Here is a 21,710-nt window from a genome sequence, read left to right as displayed (position 1 = left end):
AACATCTGACTTCAATAATGAACTTTGGTGTTGGTGGTGGTGTTTTAAAAACATTATTCTGACAGGAGAAAGGTTCCCCTGTCCTGCCTGAAGTGTGTGAGTAGATCGGAAGGGCTCTCCCCCAAGAAGAGGTCCCTTGTACCTGTGGACACAAATCATACACGAATCTCTGAAAGGTGGGCCGGGTGTGGATTTACTCCAGCCTGAGATTTCTCATAAGGATTTTCCCAGGGTGGCCTGTGGTGAGGGCTGCATACAAAGAGAAGGCCCTGGAATTCAGGTTTGGAAAGACTTCCTGCGGAAGCTACAATTTTAGTCGAGACTTCCAGGAAATCAGAAGACCAGTAGTTAGAGCAGAGGAGGGAGAGCATGTCCGGCATGGGTGATAGTCAGAGCTGAGAAAGGGAGTCTTAGTGGTGGGACAGCCAAGAGGCCAGGATCCCTGGCGTGGAAAGGGCCTGTGGGGGAGAAAGGTGGAGGGGGGCAAGTGTGAAGGGATGCTTCGTACTTCTTCTGGAGGGGAAAGGAAGCCCCTGGAGTTAATGGATTAGTCCTCCACTTGAGGAAAACCACTTTGGCAGCTGAGGGGAGAGGGCTGCCATGGGGAGAGACTTGAAGGGAGGCAGCAGCTGTTCTGGTAGTCCAGGGTTGTATTGAGAAAAGAAATGAGCCGACCATGAATGGGTCTGCATTGGATCTGCAAGGGGAGAGGATGAGGGGTCTAGCCTGAGGGACTGGAGGCTGGCGTGGCCTCTCCAGTCACGGGCAAGGCAGGAGGACGAGACTACCGTGTTGACTGCGTGAAGCATTGCAAGGGAGCCGAACTTCCTGAGTTCCCCAGTCTACTCAGAAGCAGTTGGATTATCAGGGAAAGAGTAATGGGAATAAAGCTCACCCAGTGTCACTTGGATGGGGGACCATGAAGTTGAAAGGCAGGTGGTGAGGAGGAAGGCAGGAGGAACCGAGTTCAAGCAGGCCACCTGAACCCTCCTTGCCCCTATGAGCCAGTCTTCCCATGGGCCAGACACTAGGAATGCAAGAATCCCGGTGAGACAGTCCCTATGCTCAAGGAACTTCTTTACGTGGGACACGGAGTCAGGCATGCTGGGGAAAGAAGCAGAAAGCCTGGAAAGAGGGGGTTCAGAGTCAGCTTCGAGAGGGCCTTCTTTGCCAAACAGGGTTTGTATTGGCCTTGATTGGGCAGGAACACGTTCTGAGCCACACAGCAGAAAAAGAGCCGCTGACTCGTCTGGAGGATGGACTGGTGCAGAGAAAGGCCACTTGAGCCCGAAAGAGAGAGAGAAGGGGCCATATTGGGGGAGGGACAGCAAAATAGAAGTCTAGAATGACCCAAATTTGAGAGCGGGCAAGGATTTGGGGGCCAGTGGGCAATTGTGCCCCCTGAGAGAGGAATCAGGTTCTGTGTCGTTTGGGCATCACCAACAGGGAAGCTGGGCTCCAGAGTGGGCCGGCTTGCCTCTGGGTCTCAGAATCTCTCCTGAGCAAACAGGTTCGGATGCTGCTCACGGAGCTTGTGGGGGTCAGAGGCATATGAGTGAAAAAAAGGGGAGCACCTGGGTGAGCTAGAGCCTCCATCTTTACAGGGAGCACTCAGCTAGGGCTTTTCTGGTTCTTGACATGCTAGGCCGTATCAGCCTACCTTAGGTGATTAAGGGCCTGAGAATGTGGGACCCAGAATCAAGAAGACCCTAGGTGGAATCTTCAGACACAGAACAAGCCTTTTGACCCTGTCCAAGTTATTGAACCTTTGTGCCCAGGTTCTTGTTAGTAAACAAGAGCTCTTGTTAGTAAAATAGGAATAATAATAATGGCCCCTACCTCTCAGAGTTGTTCTGAAGATCAGATGAAACAATCTATGAAGAGCATTGTGCAAATGCCAAAGCTCTATGTCAGGGGTCCTCAAACTATAGCCCCTCAAATTACCCAGCAGCTGAGGACTTTTATCCTCCTCACCCAGGGCTATGAAGTTTCTTTATTTAAAGGCCCACAAAACAAAGTTTTTGTTTTTGCTATAGTCCGGCCCTCCAACACTCTGAGGGACAGTGAACTGGCCCCCAATTTAAAAAGTTTGAGGACCCCTGCTCTATGTAATGGTTAAGTGAGAACAGTTGGATGGAGTCACAGCTTTGCCAGGGGCATCTTGTGGTCTCTTTGATGAGAAATTTCCATCGTTAACTATCTTTGCCAGTTTTGTGGAGGTGATGTGATCAGTATATTCGGTAAGTCTCATCTGTGGAAAATAGGGGCACTGCTTCCCAACACTGCTGTTAAGAACTTTTTTTAGAATTCTTCTTTAGAGTTTCTTACAAAAATTGAGTAATTAAATAAATTTCTGATTTTTCATTTGATAAGTCCATTTTGTGTTAAGTTAAAGCCTTCTTCTCTGTCAGTATTGTATTCATTGAGTGTGCCAGCTTCTAAACTTAGCTTATTTTGTGTCAGTTATGATGTCATTTCAAGGAGATCGTCGCTATTTTCATTTTGAAGTTTAGAATTGTGATTTCCCTAAGTACATATCAGACTGTAACCTAATTCTGGACATTCGTGTCCCTGTGGAGTTTGACAAACTTTCAGTAAACAGTGACACAAAAATTTTCTCGGACTGTGCAGAGCAGCCTGTTAGCCCCCTGGGAACCATTTGGACACAAATGTGCAAAGTCACTTCAAGGCCTCAAAGTTGGAGCCCGAGTTTACTTTGGAATTTTTCCCCTTCAGTGAGACCTTTGCAATCAGTGGAGGGAGAAACTTGGGGATGCCCCACACCTTGGCATCCGGGGCCTTCCTGGAGCAGGGGGGAAGCCTGGCCCCCTCAGGGATGAGCCCCCCAGCAGATTGTGGCCAGATCCCAGGCCTCTTCCTTCCAAAGTAGTGAGGAGGCCAAAGGAGTCAAATCGTAGTGTTCTCAATCTCTGCCTGGACCTCCCCTTCATGCTCACGGGAGCCCAGGTGGTCCATTTCTGTCACTTGTTTCAACAGCGCTGAACTTAGGACCCCCTACAAGGGGCAGGGGATGGAATAGACTTCTTGCTTCAGCTTCTCTACCTGGGCTCCCACTTAGGAGGCCCTGTGGGGAATGGCAATCATACCTTTTTAATGTGCTGAGTGTGAGATTTGAAATCCAGAGGCCTCAAGCCTTGCTTAAAGTGTAGAAAAAAGCAGGTAGAAGTTTGAGGACACATTTTTAGATGGGTGGGAAAGGCAGCCCATCAATGCATAAGCAAATTGAGCAATTTCAAATGTTGGATTTGAATCTTTTATTATCTGTATCCTTGTCGATTTTAAGAGTTGACTAAAGGGAAAAGATTTTCAGCTGTCCACTAACAAATGCATTTTTTTTCCTTGAAAAGAAAAAAACCTTCATTTTGTTCTCCCTTCTTCAGGTATGAAAGCTTCAAAACAAAGCCTTATTCAGTGATCATAGTAAGCTTCTAGCTCAGATTCGTGAAAGTACTCCAAATGATGGGACTCGGTGCTAGGATCATCAGCTGGTGGCTTCTTGGTCCCCTTTATCCCAGACTATGGAGCATCTTTTGAGTTAGAACCTTCACATGAAATACACCAGTTGGCCTATGAGGTTCCAAAATTGGAGGCTAGCAAATACGTATTCCTGCTCCCCATTTCTTGTTCTGCATGAGACAGTTATAGAATCACAGGATTTAAAGCTGGAATGGACCTTCTGACAGCATTCTCCTCCCACTGCCCCTTTCCCAGTTTACCGGTGAAAGAAATAAGCTTTAAGATGTAGTCACGTGAATTGGCTTTCAGACCTCTGGCCCCTTGACTTCATGTCAGGAGTTCGGTTGGCCACCTTCAACATCTGGGATGAGATCAGAGTGAAAAACTCCAGAAGTCATCATGGGAAGGTTAAATTGTTTTTAGACGGTCCAGAGGATTCTAAACTCAGGTCCGGAGGAGTCTTTACCTGACACTACCAGTTTAGAATGACTGGCTTTTTTCATTGATAAGAAATTGAGTAGAATTCTAATAAATTTTCAGTTAAGCTCTATTTCCGGCCAGAAAAATCTTTGTAGAAATAACTGTCTTGGTCATTGACTGTTGATTAGTATCTGGGATCTGAAACTTTTTCCTTCTCATTCTACTGTACTAGGTTCCCTGTGAAGATCCTCAGCCTTTGCAGATCAATCTGTACTTTCTCTTAAATTTGTAGCTGTCAAGAGCCATGGGGGGTGGGGGGGGGGGGAGGAAGGGACGCAATTCTTGCCTCTACTTTTCTGTGTCACCTAGGGCTTATGCCAGGGCTTTCTATCTTCAAGGCTGCCTCTTCTTACATCTTGCTACCTCTGTACACTCCCGACTCTATCGTGTCCATTTGAACTAATTTAAACTGATTATGTATTTGGAGGAAAGCTCTGGAAGATTATTTGCTGACTTGTGGCTTGAAATTAATCAGTTTATGTTTTGTCAATATCATAAACCCAACTTCTGTTTTGAAAGCAAAACACAGTTTGTTTTTGATCAAGTATTCCAAATAGCTTTTGACAAATTTTGAAATATTAATGAACAGATTTAGATGTTTTTAACATCTTTTGAAAGTATAAAAAAATTTAAACTTAGAGAAAGCATTCTGGTACAATTATCAGATATACAGAAAGCAAAACACAGCTGGTGTTTTCATTTTGTTTAATTTTGTAACAAGTCATTTAACCAAAAATAATAATATTTTAAAATTGGTCCCTTTTAGATTGACCTATTGATACACAAAGCAGCAAAACTTTACAGTTCTTGTAGCATATTAATAACAGCTGTTGGTTAGCTAATCCCAGCTGGAAAACAACCAGAAAACAATCTAATGATGATAGAGAAATTTATGTCTGTGTCTCTTGATAGAACTAATTGCTACTTTCTAATTTCATGTTCTTACTCCTTTCTTGAGATTTTAAAAACCTTGAATCTCTGTTTTTATATCTAACATGGTAATACAAAGTGCAGAAGTTTTCTTCCTGGTTGTCCATGCTTCTTTGACAGGAAAATGAATATCTTTCACACTAACACACACACACACACTCTCTCTCTCTCTCTCATCTACATAATATGAAGTTCTTCTAGGGCCCTTCAGAACCTGTCCCTTCTCTTGACATCCTGCTCCTTTCCACCTCACGTGCTGCTCTGGGAGCCAGTGGCGTCAGCCTCTGCCATTCCTTCCCTAGGGCCTTGCATCTCCTGCCTTCCTCGGGATATTCTCCATGCCCACGGCTCTCTCTCTGCTGGCTTCCCCTAAATCCTAGCGAAAACCCCCCTTGCTGCCTTTCCAGAAGCCTTTCCTGCTAGTGCCTTCCCTCTCTTGGTGATCTCCAGTTTCGACGTTCTGTCTGCCTTGGGGTGGTTTATGTTAGCTTCCTTTTGGACGCGTGGCTTCTTGGGAGCAGAGACTGGCGTTTGCCTTGCTTGGTGTTACCAGCCCTTAGCACAGGGTCATGAAGAAGATACTTAGAAGCTCCTTCATTGGGCTTGATCCATGCCCATCACATAATACCCCAGGGGGGGAAATCGCAAAATAGTTAATAGCCACATTGAACCCCTGAGTTGGGGTTCAGCTAGACCAGAATAACGTGTTTTTTAAAACGTACGTGTGTGAGTGCAGCTTGGGATTGTTAAAGTGGGGTACTGCCACCTCATTCCCATCCGTGTTTATTTGGGCAAAAAAGGCCAAGTATTGGATGTGGGCAAACTAGGAGTCTAATGGCACTGTTCGTGGAGTTGTGAACTGATGGTGAGCAACTGGGAACTGTGCCCAAAAGGTTATCAAACTGCATGTATTTGGATCCAGTAATACTTATGCTAGGCTTATATCCCAGAGATTTCCCAAAGAAGGGAAAAGGATCTCTTTGTACAAAAATATTTCCAGCCACTCTTTTTTGTGGTGGCTAAGAATTGGAAATCAAAATCAATGAGCTGCGGTGTATGATTGTGATGGAATTTCATTGTGCAAGAATGGAAGGACAAGCAGAAAAACTGGGAAAGGCTGAGATGAGCTGGGGCAGAGGGAAGTGACGGGACCCGGGGAATGTGGAACACAGTGAGTGCAGTAGTGTTGGATGAAGGACTGGGAATGAGTTAGCTGCTCTCAGCAGGACACTGATCCTGGCCCATCCCAAAGGACTCTCCACTGTCCGCCCCCAGGACCCACAGTGAGTAATTCCAGGCTGAAGTGGGCTCTTTTCTACTTTCATTTTTTTTCTTCTTTTATTTGAGTCTTGTACAAAATGACTATGGAAGTGTTTTGCATAATTAGACACATGTAACCTATATCTGATTGCTTAATGACTTATATTTGAAATAGAAGAATGCTAAAAATTCAAATAAACAAAATGATGTCCTGCTACCCATGGAATACGAAAAGACCCAAAGGATTAGGTCACCTGTCACATAAGTTGGGTTTTGCATCCTTGTCTCCTTGGGCCCCCTCCCCCCAACTTACTTTTGAACTTTGGACTTTACCGTGCTTTCCTAGCGCAGAAAAACTCGGCCTTGGGAAATCTCTGCAATATTGAATCTTTTTGGTCCTCACATCTCCTCTGAGCCCTCGGCCCCCTCTTCATCAGCCCCCCCCCCTTTTTGTATATGGTCTTCCCCAGACTCACCTAGGGAAAGGGGAGAGGCATTTGTCTTCCCAGCACTTAGCACAGAGCCTGGCACTTAATAAATGTTGATTGGCAGAATGAGTCGTGCAAGATATTATAGGTATGGCATCAGTGGGCAGTCATGGGGTTGTAGACGAGTGGAAAGGACCCTAACAATTCCTCTCATGACTAGGTAATTAAAGAAATAGAAACACAGAGATCCAAGGCCTGTGTCCCTCCCCTTCCCTCCTTCTCCCCCCCCCCCCCCAGTTATGGACAATATATCTGCTCGGGGCGGGGGGGTATTCCAACAGGCCCCTGTGCTATGAGGTCCCCCAGAGAGCCTCAGGTGAATGAATTACTTCTGCTGCCCCAGAAAGGACCAGGATGCTTGGGGAAAAGAATATTATTCAGAGCTTACCTGAAGGATTCAAATTCATTCCCTCTTTATAAATTCAAAATCCCCTTTTTATATAGGCCTGACTGCTATTCCACCCCAAAAAGTCAGTCAGGAAACAGTGAACAACTGGAAGAAGTTCTTGGCTTCTGTTGTTCTTCGGAGATGGTGTATTCATTCCTGGGGTCGGAGAGCTAGTATGGAAAGAGAACAAAGTCTTTCAAACTCAAAGCAGTGATGACCAATTAGAAAAAGAAGGAACTGAGGGGAAATGGAAGGGGAATTGTGCCATTACTGTTAAGAAGTAAGATTCCTCTGGGCTCTTGTGACAGCAGATTTTTGAAAGAAATGGTCACGGCAGGCTGATGAATGCCCCGGCTAGCTCAGAGACTCCAAAAGAGGTATGTTGCTGCTTGGGAAAAGGCTCCATTGCTATTGGATTTTCATGTTATTGGAAAATCTCAGTGAATTTTTGGATGATTTTACATTTGACACAAAACAGAAAGTTTTAAAGAAAGTTGCTAAATAATTTTTATTAGCAAAATAGCTATTAGAAAATAGCAGCTAAATAATTTTTTTAAGTTTACTAAATTTGCATTTATTTATTTGTTTTAAAGTCTCTTACCCTTTCACATACACCTTGGACAAAGCACCAATTTGACATTGATATGTTATTATTATTTTGTAATGTGAAAAATCTTGGTATGTTGTCATTTATCTAAAAGTGTTGTTGTTTTGCAATTGTGTTAATATTATAACCGCTGTTGTCATGGAAGCAAGTCTCTGAAGGCGGCTTTAAATGTTTCCATGGTGTCACCATGGATAGTCACATGGGCAAGATTTTTATCTTTGGAGATGGCTTTATTAAAAGATGCAGCTGGAAAGGGATGAGTATGATGATGCGATATTCATTATTGGCTTATTAGTCAAGGAGTAAAGATAGGATTTGTCCGCATTAAAGTCTCTTGCCGAATCCCGTGTTACAATATGTGCCCGAGGATTGTGCAGTTGGATCTGTTTTACATGCAGCAAGATTATAGATGTATTTGTACCACGGTGTTTGTTTCTTCTACTTTTTCCTTGAGTTTCATAGTCCCCTCAGTTACGTTCTAGAAGCTGCTTCTTAGATAGAATCCAATCAGTTCCAACCTCTTTCCAGTGCTCTGAGGACGGAAGGATGGACGACCGTTAGAGACCAGGTGATGGCTAATGAGATGATGCAAATGATCCAGGGAAGCTTCCTGAGTTGTTTGTTGTGGACTTTTCTGCAGATTAGTAATGGAGCGGTGGCTTCTGTGAGTCTTGTAGGACAGCCATAGTTTTGGTGTGGCACCTGTAATATAGGAAAGTGTCTGCGAATTTAAAATAGAGCTTCTAAAAAGGGTCAGAGGATTGTAATTTTAGTGCCACAAAATCTGAGAGGAGCTCTTCCCTTCTATGGGACCTGGGAACCTTATTTTATTTATTGTAATTGTTTTAGGTCTTTATGCATCATGTTGGGAGAGAGAAATTAGGACAGGGAAAAACCATGAGAGAGAAAAACAAATGGGGAAAAAAGAAGTGAATGTAGCATGTTATATTCATTCTTCACAGTTCTCTCTCTGGATGCAGCCGGTGTTTTCTGTCCAAAATTTATTAGGAGTGCTTTGGATCACCAAGCCGCTGAGAAGAACCAAGTCTTTCAAAGTTGATCATCACACAAACTTGCTGTTACTGTGTAGAATGTATTCTTGGTTCTGCTTGTTTCACTCAAATCAGTTTGTGTAAATCTTTTCCGGCTTTTCTAAAATCACTTTGTTGATCATTTTTTATAGAACAAGAATATTCCATGACCTTCACAAGGAGAGTCCACTCAATTTCCAGTTTCTTGCTGTCACAAATATTTTTGCACACGTGGGTCCCTTTCTTCCTTATAATATCGTTGGGATACAGACCCAGTAATGACACTGCTGGGGTCAAAGGACATGCTGAGTTTGATAGCTTTTAGGATATTTTTTAATGGAGAAGGGGAAGGGAATAAACCCCTGTATATCTCACCTCCAGTGACTGCTCAGGTCACATAGCCATGAGAAGCTGAGCCCTGTAATGGGGGCAGGAAAGTGAAAGGAGATTAGCTGGCCAGAGTCAGTCCTGAGCAAGAGAACAGTGGCCTCCCTGCCCCTGGCCCATCCTAGTTCCTTATTTTGAAAGGAAATTGAGGCAGAGATGAACTGATTTGCTCGAGGCAATCAGGTGGCCCAATAGATGGTGCTAGAAGATCTGAGTTCAAATCCTGCCTCAGACATCCCTAGGTGTGGGACTTTGGGCAAGTCATTGCCCTTCTGTCTGCTGCAGCTCTCTCCCCCCACTAGGTGATGAGGCTCCAATGAGAAAATACCCGGAAATACTGTATAGAGCTTTATTGATGCACCTTCTGTCAGGGCTGCTGCAGCTGCGGTAGCTGCAGTCGTCCCCACCAATGACAGTAGGTGGGAAGGCTTCCAAGGCCACTTCTTTGTTTTCGAATGCTTACTTGATACCCAATACTGAAATTTCAAGTTGTAATGTGTTATTATAGAGCAAATGAAATCCTGAGTTTATCCTAGGAATTATCAAATGTACGGTCCCTTTTCACTGGCCTTAACCCATAGTAATGACAGTTCTGTGGCTTGGTTTTCTGAAAATGTGAAAATGTCCTTTGCCTTTATCCAAAGCCTCTTCTTGTCTCTTATTCCTCTATCAAAGTTGAGTGTGATTTCCTGGCTTAGGCAGCTTCCCTTGAGGAAACCCTTCTTCCCAGGGCGTGGCAGAGCTTGGGCCCAGGTCATCCAGGCCTTTCTCTCTGGCCTTTGGCAAAGCCTTTCTCTTGGGAAATGAAGTCTGTGAGAGGAGAGAGAATCGTGGAAAGGCCCAGTGGAGCAGCCTGGAGTGAGGCTTTCAGGGAGTCACTTGAAGGAGGGAAAGCTTTGTGGCTGAGGAAGGAGAGCTTGGTCCGGGAGGCTTGGAGGCAGCTGGGGAGCGCGGGTGTAGTGGGACCCCTGACGTTTTAAATGTAGAACAGATTTGATTGGATTTGGTCAGGATGCTTAGGACTAAGACCCGAGCTCACACCTTATCCAAGAATTTCCCTCCCCTTTCTCGTGGGCTTATTTGCTGGCCTTGTTCCCTCCCCAGCCCACCAGATTATTCTGGAGGGAGCGGTGGCAGTGACAGGTGCCGGGAGTGGCCGGGCCTTTGCTGCTCTTTGTCCTCAGGACCGTTCTGGAGCAGACGTCGTGCCCGACTGCCGTGTGCCCGCCTTTGGATTTATCTGGCACGGTAGGAAGCGGGGCAGCTGTCGTCTGCCACTGAGTATGGCTTGGTCCGGTCCCCATCCAGGTTTCCCATACCTAGCAATGCCCTCCTTCCCTCTGGATGTTTGACAGGGTGGCAGAGAAAGGCCTTTGGTGAATGGGTGGCGGCTCCTTGCCCAGGTTATCAGTCACCTCTTAAAGACTCTCTCCCCCAGGACAGTTATCCTTCCCCAGATTTTCCTGGGATCACCTTCATCTGCTTCTGAATTTACTTTACTCCTCCTTGCAAGACCATTGTCCATATTGGAGCCCCAGCATAGTCTGAGTGCCGATCAAGCACAGGATACAAAGAAAGACAAAAGGCAATTCTTCTCCTCTTTAGCCCTTTTCTCTCAGACTTTCTTTTAATTACCTCACCTGCTTGCAGGTTTTTGGCTATCACCTGTATGCAAGGTGATTCCCAGATATCACCATATTTCCAGTTGGATATCCCATAAACACCTCAAGATCCCCAAATCTAAAATGGAACTCCTGCCCTCTTTCCCATACCTGCCCCTTGTCTGAAGTTGTCCTGGATGCTTCTGTGTGTCTAGGTTCCCAACTTTTGTGTGTCTTGACGTTGGTCACATGCTGTCCTCTCCTCTCCACCCTCTTGGTCACCACCCTGGCCCAGGCCCTCCTTCTGAGCCCACCCAAACCCTTTGAGTCAGGATCCTAGGACCTTGTCACTGCTGGCTTCAGTTTACCTTTCTAGACATATTAGGACAACCTAATGGATGCTCCATCCCCGGCAAGCCAACTGGTGCTGACTTTGCTCCAGCCCTGGGGCCTAAATGTTGAGGGGTGAGGATACCCTAACAGTGATGGGGGATCCGCAGGCTGGTGTCGCAGGTTTTGAGAAAGAATTCGCAGTCCCAGTCTGCAAGTGAGGCTTTTGGCAAAATGGATTTATTTTCACTGAGAAACTCTTTCTCTCATTGGGCCACTTCTTGATTAGGAAGATAGCAAAGTTTGGGATACAGAATTTTGATATTATTTAGCCTTCTATGGTGGGACTAGGGAATGATCTCCAGATGAATTGCAGGACTAATTTCCAGATCATTAATGGGTGGCGATTGTTTTTCCCAGATCAATTGGAGGTGGGAGTTTCCCATGGGAACAAGGTAGGAAGATGGGGATGCTCCCAGAGGCCTGGAGGGATTGAGCGAGATTCAGAGTTTTTCCAACCCAGGCCCACCCCCCAAAAGATCAGGGGGACCCAGCCCTATTATATCATAAACACAATGTGGAGGTGTTCACACCAACAAAATCATAGATCTCTAAAGTAGTCATCCAACTCACAGCATTAAATTGGACCAATACCACAAGATGTGGGAGTTGAAAATAACTGGGTCAAAAAAGGGTCCGTGGGGCTGGAGTTCCCAAATAATATTGAAAATGAGAATCTGGTGAAATATTTTAGGAGACTGGAACGTGACTGCAGATATGTTTGAATCACATCTTTTAAAATGTAAGAAAACTACTATATGAAGACTGTATTTAGGATCATCTAATGTGAAACTGATGAAGTCCCTACCAAACGATGGTGTCGGAATAGCAGTTCCTAGTCCAATTAGGAAGTAAAGTTGCACAAGGCACAGATGAAGAATTTTCAGTAGTCAAAAGATAATCTTGATTTATGAGAAGAGGCAAATATGAAAGTGTATCAGAAGATATTAGAAAGATGATAGTTAGCAAAGAAAGGGGCTTTAACAGTTTAGTAATGGAAAAGACAAGTTCTCCAGGGAAATTCACAATTAACCAGGAAAAAGGGAATGCCCCATGAGGGCATTAATTGGCAGCTAAATCCGGAGAGGGGTTTAACAGACTAACCCAAGAGGGAAGGGGATTACAGCTTTGCTTGATGGACTAACCCTAAGAGAGAGTCAGCCAGGATGGGAAAGGCCTTGGGCCGATTGATAGAGAACTTGGGTTTCTGATTGGGTACAGTAAAGGTGGAGTTTCCCAAGAGCTCCTGGGGGAGGGGCTAGTGCTCCTCCCTGCTTGCCTTCTTCTCGGGACTTCAGGCTTTCTCTGCCTCCTCCCCTAGTTAGCCAGGACCTCGGTTGTCATTGGTTGCAGCGGCCAGAAGGAGTAGACTGTTGCAGGTAGTCCCCAGCTACTTTATGGAGATCCTTGTAACACCGGGCTCCTTTGGCATTAGCTTAACTAAGATGGAGCGTGCATCCTTTGAGGACCCAGTCCCATGCTAAGGAGGGCAGACAGCCCGGGGCCTGCAGGAGGGAGTGCAGAAAACTGAAGGCCGGCCCTGTGGCCTGTGATTTCCCCTGAGTGTTTCCATGGGATAGCTCCTTCCTGCTGGGCCCCAAAGCATGTCTGGTGCGCCTGCTTTGCTGTTTGGCTTTGTTAAGAAATGTTGTGCTGCTCGATGTCTTGGATCTTTCCTGACTCTTTGTCCTTGATGATTTTTAGCCAACAGAAGCCGCACCTCCCTCTCCTCCCATTGTCCCTGTGATCCCTGTCCTGCCCGTCTCTGCTGAGAATACTGTCATCCTGCCCACAACACCACAGGTTTTTATTCTTTTTTTTTTTCTTGTATTTTCTTTCTCTCTTCCATGTCTCCTTCAGTGTTTGAAATTGTTTTCTGTTTCCTTTGAGCCTTTAACTTTACTTAGAGCATCAATTTACTTAAAGAAATTTTACATTTAAACTGGCTGAAATATAAAATATTTAGCATTTTAGTGATCTTTTATCATATTCTTAATAGCCTCCCAATTTGATGGAGTTCTGATGTTCTGATTATGTAATTTCCACATAGTGCTTCCTTATCTGATTGAACCCAGTGCTGTATGTTCAGATAAATAGCATTTTGTGGCTCCATGAATTACTTATTGTATGTTTTTGAAAAAAAACAAATGGAACTCTGTTGCCTTGGTAATGTGTTTTTTGGGTTTTTTTGTTTACCTTAATTGGGTCTTGCTGTAGCTTGAGAAATCAAGCAGTCAATTGCAATTAAGAAACTAAAGGTTTTTCCCTTTGAAAGTGCAGTTTCATATGCTGTGTTAAGACCAGATGTCCAGAGTCCATTCTCTCCTCTGGATTCATTAGCACGTCTTTACTGTGCTGGGTTACTGCCATCTCTGGCATTGTCTGTTTTGCAAAGGGCAGATGATGCTTGTCAGAAATGATCCTCCTTTTTCCAGTGTTTCCAAAATGAAGGATTGCTCCACGTTTGGTTCCTGAACCTTTGGAACGTTCCAAAGGACGGCCACGTGGTAACTGGCTTCCACACCGGTGGGAGAGGTGACCGTGTCCTGCCTTAAGGACGGCTGGTCATTAGGCAGCACGTTATAGTCAGTCTTTAGCCAGAAGGAGTTGACTGTGATTCTGATTCCTGAATGCTTCCCTCTAAAAGAAATCATTCAAAGGGAAATCATTGGAAAACCGGGAGGACAGACCCAGTGAGCTTCAAGTCAGACCTTCCCTCTTCAGAGAGAGATTGGAGCTATGAATAAAAGGTAGCTTGGAGTAAGGAGGGGAGGCTGCTTGATGGTCTTGTCGGACCCTGAGATTCAGCAGCGCAGCCGCGTGTGAAGGAAGAAATGTCACCAGCTGGCACGTCAGCCTGGCCCCCGTCAGCAGCCCTCGGCTCCCCTGGATCTGCCCACCACGCCCCCTCCGCCCAGATGATGTCAGCAGCCCTCCTCTGCTCCCCTGCCTCTGACCTCCCATTGCTGCCAAAGGAATGCTCCCCAAAGTGCGAGTTGAGTCGACTGCATCTCTAGAGTAAACTCTGAGCCCTGGCCGTCCCCCGGCTCCATGCTGGGCTCCCCTTGCCCTCGGACTCAAAGGGGCCCAGCCTCCTTTGCTGAGCGGCTCCAGCAACACTTGGGGTCTTTGCTGGTCCCTTTGTGTTCCCCTCCACCCTCCCAGACCCCCGGTATTCCCTCCTCAGAGTGGACTCACTCCGTGCCCATGCGAATCCTTGTCTCCCCCGTGAGAATGTACTGTGGGTTTCCGGGCCTGGCACATGATAGGGGTTCAATGAGCAGGGGCTGACGTGGGCCACTGGCGTCACCATGGAGTGGGTCCTTAGGGTGAGCCAGCACCACCTCTCTGTCCCACCCTGACTTTTTGTGTGCCCCCCAACAGCCCTTTCGTGCTCCTGTCTGTACAGGGGACCCCCTCCCCCTCATGGTCTTTGTTCCTGCACAGCATTGCCCAGAATTGAGCCCGTGTTCTTGGCCACGTGGCGGTGTCCCTTCTTGGGATAAGGGGGCTGCCCCCACCCTCACAATAGAAACATTTGCTCCTTAGAGTCTGATTAGCTGGGGGTCCATTCCCCAGAATAGAATAGAATCTGTTTCTCCAATTGGCTTCTTGATCCCCCATAAGACTTGACGTTTCTCTCTCTCTGAATTTGGTCATAGAGTTGCCCGTCTGTCCTAGCCTGTGAATGTTTTTGGTACCCTTTCACCTGATGTGACCTCCCAGCCTGGGTCCCCTCCATGCTGGGCCTTCTGTTGCCCCTTCTCTTGGCCCCTTGGCTTATAGCAGCAGGTGGGCAGGGCACCTGGCAGAGGTAATGCCAGTCCTGCTGAATGCCCCTCCTTCTGTCCCCCCTTGCTATATCAGGGCCTGGGGACTGACAAACGTGGGCCAGAGAGCGCTTGCTCGGGTAGCAGCACCCCATCTCAGCGCTGCGCCCCAGCCCCCTCCCCCTTCCCCAGCTGCTGGGGTCAGCGGCACAGAACAGCCTGACTCTTGTGTTCTTGAGGGGGCCATTTTGGGGGAGAAAAGGGTGACTTTAGGGCGTTCCAGGAGGGCCCTGTCATCTCCCCCATTCAGATGAATGGGAATAGCTTTTCATTGGCGGAGTTTTACCTCGTGGATGTTGTCTGCCTCTGTATCCAAGGATGGGTCTATTTGGTAATATTTCCCCGAGAGAAGTCATCTGAGGGAGAAGAGATGGCAGCCCAGGACTGCGCTTTGTAAGACCCTGACCTGGACGAAGATCCAGCAGAGAAAGCCAAGGAGGATCACATACAGGGCAGGGAGGGAAAGAGGTGACCCCGATTACAAGGGGGAGGCCATGGGAGCCCCAGTTCTAGATGGTCTCCCGAAGGAGTTTGGCCAGAAAAGGGCGCAGAGACGGCGACCCCTGACAGAGCTGAGCTCAGCGCGCAGTCGGGCAGGGCGTCCATTGTGGGCCTGAAGGACTGGCAGGGCCTGTGGCGTTGGCTGTGACCCAGCTCAGCAGTACCTGTCACTGCCTCCTGGCTCCCTCTCTGAGCGCCCTGTTCCACTCTGGAGCGTTGCCATCAGTGGTTTCTCTTACATGAGCCCTAAACTTCTACCGTTTCCGTTGGCCTCTAGCCAACCCTGCGCCCAGCCTCAGCCAGCCCAAGTGCGCTGTTCTCAGGACAGTTCTGCCGGGTGGTCTCTTAGAGAGGGAAAGGGGGAAGCCTGGAATGGGGTAGCGAAGATTTGGGGGGGGGTTACTCTGTTGCTTGAATCTGAGGGTCCAGGATTCAAGTCCCTGTTCAGGCAACAAAATGTGGTTTCTCTTCTTTTATGTAATATAAGATGGTTCTCTCTGGGAGCAGGTTTCTTGGGGAGGTTTCTGGTGTCAGTTCAGAGTAATAATCACTTCAAACGCAGCCAGCTGATAAAATCCAAACATTTATTTTCTCCTTCCAAGTCTTGTCTCTTTCCTTGGGCCCGGTTACCTTTAATAGAGACCTATCTCTCTCCTTGATTCCAAGAGCTCCCTCCGAATGTCTCCAAATCCAAAGGTTTGTTCTTCAGCCTCCAGCCAGCACAAAGGTGAAAAATGGAATGAATCTGACTCCGCCTCCGAGAGTGGGCTTCTGTACCTCCCAGAGTGCTCTTTGGCCCCGAGAGCTTCTTGCTTATATGCTGTTCCCACACCGAGTACACACCAATCATTATATCACTGGGAAACCACTATTTGTTGTAGGATTAAATCAGTTCTAAACTAGATTTAAACATTGTCTCCTCAATTCCACTTAGTACCTTGTTTCAGTTTCTGGCCCATAGCATCTCCTCGTAGGATCAGATCAATCATACTGAACCAGGCTAAGTTAGATAATTATGGTCTCTGTCAACTCCAATGACTTAACACTTTGTAAGGATCCCAACATCATTAAGTGTTATGTTTTTAAATACATTCTTCTGTTTGATTTTTATGAAAATTCTTTTTATGGACTAAGTGAGAGCAAGCCATTTATTTGTAGTAAGAAACCTATGTAATATCAAGCATAATCCAATTAATATTTGTCCAACTCTCTTACTTTAGAGAGTTACTTTATAAAATAATTTCTACTCAGATTGTTACTTAAAGATACAAGAATATAATGTTTTGCTTACTCACAAAGTCAGAATAACAAGCGGCAGGATGCTTTGTCCAAAGAGTTCAATGTGTATTAAATGAATAAAGAAAAGGACTACTCTAGTAATTCTGTCATTTGTTAAAAATACGACTGAATTTAGGGAAACTATTTTCTCCTATAATTATTCACAGATATTAATTTTAATTCCTTTAGGAAAAAAACCAATTATTTTTAATCTTAAAGTTAATTGAGCAGTATTTAATTAATGGTAATAGCAGGTAGCAAATAATGTGCATTTCCCTTGAAAAGATTTGGAGGTTTTAAATACAATAGTGAAACTAATTGTAAGAACATTATCACGTAGAAACTATCATAACTCCCTACCACTGGAATTACAAAACAACCAGTGTCATTTCCTGATCGATAAAACAGAAGAATTGAAGATTGGGCATGATGGAAAAGGCCCTGGGGAATAGCGATAAGAGGACCTTGTCTCTGTGTGTTATACTGAAAAGCTTCAAGGAGCTTTTAAAAGTCTGCTTAAGCATTCTTTATACTCCATGGATTTTTGGAGTTGCATTTGTTAATCACGAGAGTACCTGAGTGCAGAAGAAATAATGCGTCAGTTGTCCTTGGGCCAATAATTCCCAGATCTCTCTGTCGGGCCCATCCTCCCGAAGCTGGAAATCACAAACTGCGTGTCCCGGTGGCGTCTCTTCCTGCAGTGACGCATTCGCACGCACTCACTCGCTCCGGTCCTAAAAGCTGGGTGCTGCTCGTGACTTGCCCCACTTCCCATCACTTGCTGCTGTTTCTGCATCTTTCCCATCATCTTCCTCCAGCAAGGACCTTACAAGGGTCTCGGAATGGGTCTCCCCATTGTAGCCGTGGGAATCCATTTCTGCCACACTATCCTACCATCAGTGAAGCTCAAGGAGCCTGCTCTTCGTAGGGACTTCAGGACACTCCCCCTTCCACCTTGTGCCCATCGCCTGCCTGCGCCCTAGACTTGGGCATTAACTGAGGCTTTCTGCCCTGAGCAAACACAAGCCCCTTGAAAACAGACTGGCTCTTTTTGACTTTCTTTCGCCTAGTTGTGAGGAACCCTTGTTGATCTACTTCCCATTAGGGCTTGGCCTCTCCATAGGAGTTTATTGCTTAAAAGTCATGTTCCCAATGATCAAACATGAGCAATCTCAGCAGACTTTGGACAGAAAATGCCATCTGCCTCCAAAAAAAGAACTAGGGAGACCAAATGTAAATTAGCACATGCTGTTCACTTCTTTTTTCTGTTTTTTCTTTTACTCTTCCATGGTTTTGCCCTTTTGCTCTGATTTTTCTCTCCCATGATTCATAAAGCAATGTGTATAAAATAAGAGTATAATTGACTAAATGGAACATAATTTGGACATAAAGTGTGGTATCATAAGCAAATTGGGGGACTGTGAAATAGTCTACCTGTCAGACTTTTAGACAAAGGAAGAATGTACGACCAAACAAAAGATAGATAGAACCACAAGATAGAAAGTAGGAAATTTTGATTTTATTAAATTAAGATTTTGCACAAACAAAACCAATGTAGTCAAGATTAGAAGGAAAGCAGAAAATGGGGGATAGTTTTACAGTTTTCACTAAGAAAGGTCTCGCTTCTCAAATATACAGATAACCTGACAAGTTTATAAGAATATAAATCATTCCCCAATTGATAAATGTTCAATGAATGGTTGTGATCAGGCAGTTTATAAAAGAAGAAATCAAAGGAATAAACATATGAGAAAATGCTCTAACTCACTATTGATTAGAGAAATACAAATTAATACACTTCTGAAAGTAACATCTCATCCTCATCAGATTGGCTAATCTGAAAGAAAAGGAAAATAATAAATACTAGAAGGAATGTGCAAAAATAGGGGAATCAATGCACTGGTGGTGAGACCATTCTGGAGTACAATTTGAAACTATCTCCAAAGAGCTATAACACCATGCACATGCTTTAACTCAGCGGTTAAAACTACTGTTAGCCCACAATGCTAAGTTGTAGATATTCTGAAGAGATTAAAAATAAAAGAGGAGAAGAAGAAAAGAAAAGGACCTATATGTAAAAAAATATATTTATAGTAGCTCTTTTTATGGTAGTAAAGAATTGGGTATTGAGGGGATGCCCATCAATTGGGGCAAGTTGTGATGTGTGGTTGTGATGGAATACTATTGTGTTATAAAAAATGATGAGCAGGGTATTTTCACAAAGAAAAGCACAAAACACAATAAAAACCTGGAAAGACTTAAAAAAAAAAAAAAAAAAAGTAATGTCCAGGCAGGAACCATATAGCCTATGTTTCTTTTTTCTTTTCTTTTTTTTTTTTTTTTTTTTTGGTAGATAAAACATGGTCATTGTAGCATGAGAAAAGTTGATGTGATAGTAAACTTTTATGAAACAGTAAATGTTCTGTGTATTCCTAACATGCCTTAGTGACAGCTGTTGGTGAAATGTCGCGGCTATGATAGCTCAACTTTTGCCCTCTTTCGTTTATGGAACTAATTCTTTTTAACATTTTTCTTCAAAGGCAAATCCTCCTCCAGTGCTGGTCAACACAGAGAACTTAGAGACTTCACCATATGTAAGTTCACATTTTTTGGATATTCTTATTTTTTATCCTTGGAGTCAGGCATTTTTCCTGGAGATAGATATTATTAGTGAGAACATAGAATTTCTTTCTAATCATATAACTGGAACTATTTTTTATAATATAGCATATCTTTGATGCAGAATAAAATTTAATATGCTTAAGTACTTCTAGATTGTGGTAGTAGCTGAAGCAAGCATAAGTCAAATAAGTTAATCTTGACAATTGACTTCATGCTTTGTCAGTAAGTAGGAAAATTTGATTGGGAATCTATGCTATGTTTGAACTAAATCTGATTAACCTCAAAAGAGTATCTTGTATGTACCGGTATGGCTCACTACGTGGATCATTGCAATGAATCCATGTGCTCTTGGATGTTTTGGGGAGTCTGATGAAGGGGGCCGGTCAGGGCTTCGTGGCAGTCCTTAGACATTCGGCCTATCATGATTTTTTTTTTTTGAGTATCTTCCTGGCTTAAGGTGAATGACTGCCGTTTCCCGGGCTAGGATGGGGCACACGCGGGCACCTCACTGATCTGAGGGGCCTTCGCTGGTGTCCACCTTTACAGCTGAAAAGGAAGGAGGAGTGGAGATGAGGGGGGTGGGAAGGAGGAAGAGAAGGCCTGACAGGCTCCAGTGTGAGCTGTGATAGGTCCAGTCAGAAAGCAGAGGAGTGAATTCCAGCCTTTGTGGGCCTGGGATCTTCCCGGTGGGGGCTGTTAATTTGGATCCCAGACCATCCCTGTCCTCCCCAGGCCCGAGGTCCAGGCAGCCCAGTGAGGGGGTCTGCTTTGAGACATACGGGAGCTGGGGGACCCAGGCAGTCATTTCACCCATCCTTCCTAAAGTGTACTGAGTATCCCCCTAGGAGGCTGTGGGAAGATGGTGGCAGGTGGTATTGGTGGGGGTTCCACAGGACCCCCTCGGCTGGCCCACTCCCTGCCTTTGATGACATCCTGCTGCCTCAGCTCAGCAGCAGACGGTCCGCTCAACTCCTTAGCCCTTGTTTTCTCCTCTTGGTTTCTGTTCCTTTAACATTCATTTTTGGAAGTTTTGCACTTCCAGTTATATCCCTCCTCCCCTTCTCATTACTGGGCCTGCATCAGGTAGGCACCTGAAGCTGTTTGGACTTCAGCCATGTTTCTGCAGCTTCCCAGATGCCATCCCTCCTGTATGCTGGGCCACTCCATGGCACACCTGTCAGAGGCAGGTGTGGGATGGCTCCCTTGTCTGGTTCCTTGGGGGAAGTTCTGCAGACAGGAGAGTTCCCCTTCTGCCTGGTGACCCTTCATGGGGTTTTTTGGGCAGAGATGTTGGCATGGTCTGCCATGCCTTCCTCCTGCTCATTTTACAGATGAGGATACTGAGGCAGGCAGAGCAGAGTGACTGGCATCCCCTTGCTGCTCCCTAATATACCTTAACTGCCTTTGATTCCTTGTTGGAATAATTGCATTCTCACAACATGATATGAATTTGAGAGAATTCTCTTGCCTCATTTTTTTTTCTTCACCTTTCTGGATGTAAGACTCTGTCCTTGCACTTATTTTTTGATAAGCCATTTTTCTGGCATGTATTACTGTGCTACAGGGAGGATGCTTTAATATTTGGGATGCTGCTGCCTTTTTGCTTGTTCTAGGACAAGTGAAAAAAGATCGACTCCAATATTAGAATCAGTTAGGTGAGTCAATGATAGTGTTCCAAAGTCAAGCAAGATTTGCCAGTAAAAGCAAGTCTTAGAATTGTAAAATTCTGGAATTTGCTCCCGATCGGAAAGAGATCCGAAGAAGTGACCGATCAAGGCGCAGCATGGATCGGGACACATGTGAAAGAATAAAGTGTGGTTCCTCTCCCCTCAGTGCCATCTAACAGGGAGAGAAGGCCCTGGCCCATGCCTGGGTGAAGCTTAGAGAAGCTCCCGCTGGTCAGGCTAGCATCAGGGGAGTGCGGTCTTGGGACCTTCATGACCAGTTAGTCCAGCTGCCCCTGGGCCTTCGGGGGCTTGGTGGAGGGAGGAGCCCTGCTGGTCCTCTGGCACCCGGGTCAGGGCCCTTTCCCCGGCACCTCCCTCTTGGACTTCCAAATGGCTCAAAGTGTCATCCATTATTTAGTAGCACTTTTAAGCAACCATTTTAGCATTGATACCTGGCTACCTAAATTTTTAATTAGAAAGAACACTCCTCAACTCTGACGTGAGCCTCTCTTTGTTTTTTAACCTAATGCATCATTATTTTTAGCCTCTCTGAGACTATACAAACTTTGAGGTCTTTAATTGTTTAAAAGCATGCATTAATATGAACCTACCATATGAATATGAATACTTATTGATTAAAATCTTGGATTTTAGAAAAGAGACCCAATCCAAAGACCTCATTTTGCAAATGAACATGCCGCATTGTGGAGAAAAGTGATTTGTCCCATGTCACTGATCCAGTTCTGCCCCCTCTAAATGGGGAATGGATGAGA

At 45.3% G+C, this 21,710-nt stretch overlaps 1 protein-coding gene across 28 annotated transcripts in view; it reads left to right on the top strand.

Annotated features, from left to right (window-relative positions):
* DLG1 (discs large MAGUK scaffold protein 1) overlaps positions 1–21,710 on the top strand; it is a 149,634-nt gene that overhangs the window by 78,529 nt on the left and 49,395 nt on the right. For 18 of the 28 annotated variants that reach the window (XM_051991549.1, XM_051991563.1, XM_051991556.1 and 15 more), the window contains 2 exons: positions 12,744–12,842; positions 19,189–19,242. In XM_051991549.1, the coding sequence (XP_051847509.1) occupies positions 12,744–12,842; positions 19,189–19,242 (153 nt within the window). The remainder of the gene's footprint in view (positions 1–12,743; positions 12,843–19,188; positions 19,243–21,710) is intronic. The other 10 variants (XM_051991567.1, XM_051991560.1, XM_051991559.1 and 7 more) reach the window with 1 other exon arrangement.

The sequence above is a fragment of the Antechinus flavipes genome, chromosome 3 (assembly GCF_016432865.1).
Source record: "Antechinus flavipes isolate AdamAnt ecotype Samford, QLD, Australia chromosome 3, AdamAnt_v2, whole genome shotgun sequence".
NCBI classification, from domain to species: Eukaryota; Metazoa; Chordata; class Mammalia; order Dasyuromorphia; family Dasyuridae; genus Antechinus; species Antechinus flavipes.
This window is presented reverse-complemented; position numbering and strand designations above follow the sequence as displayed.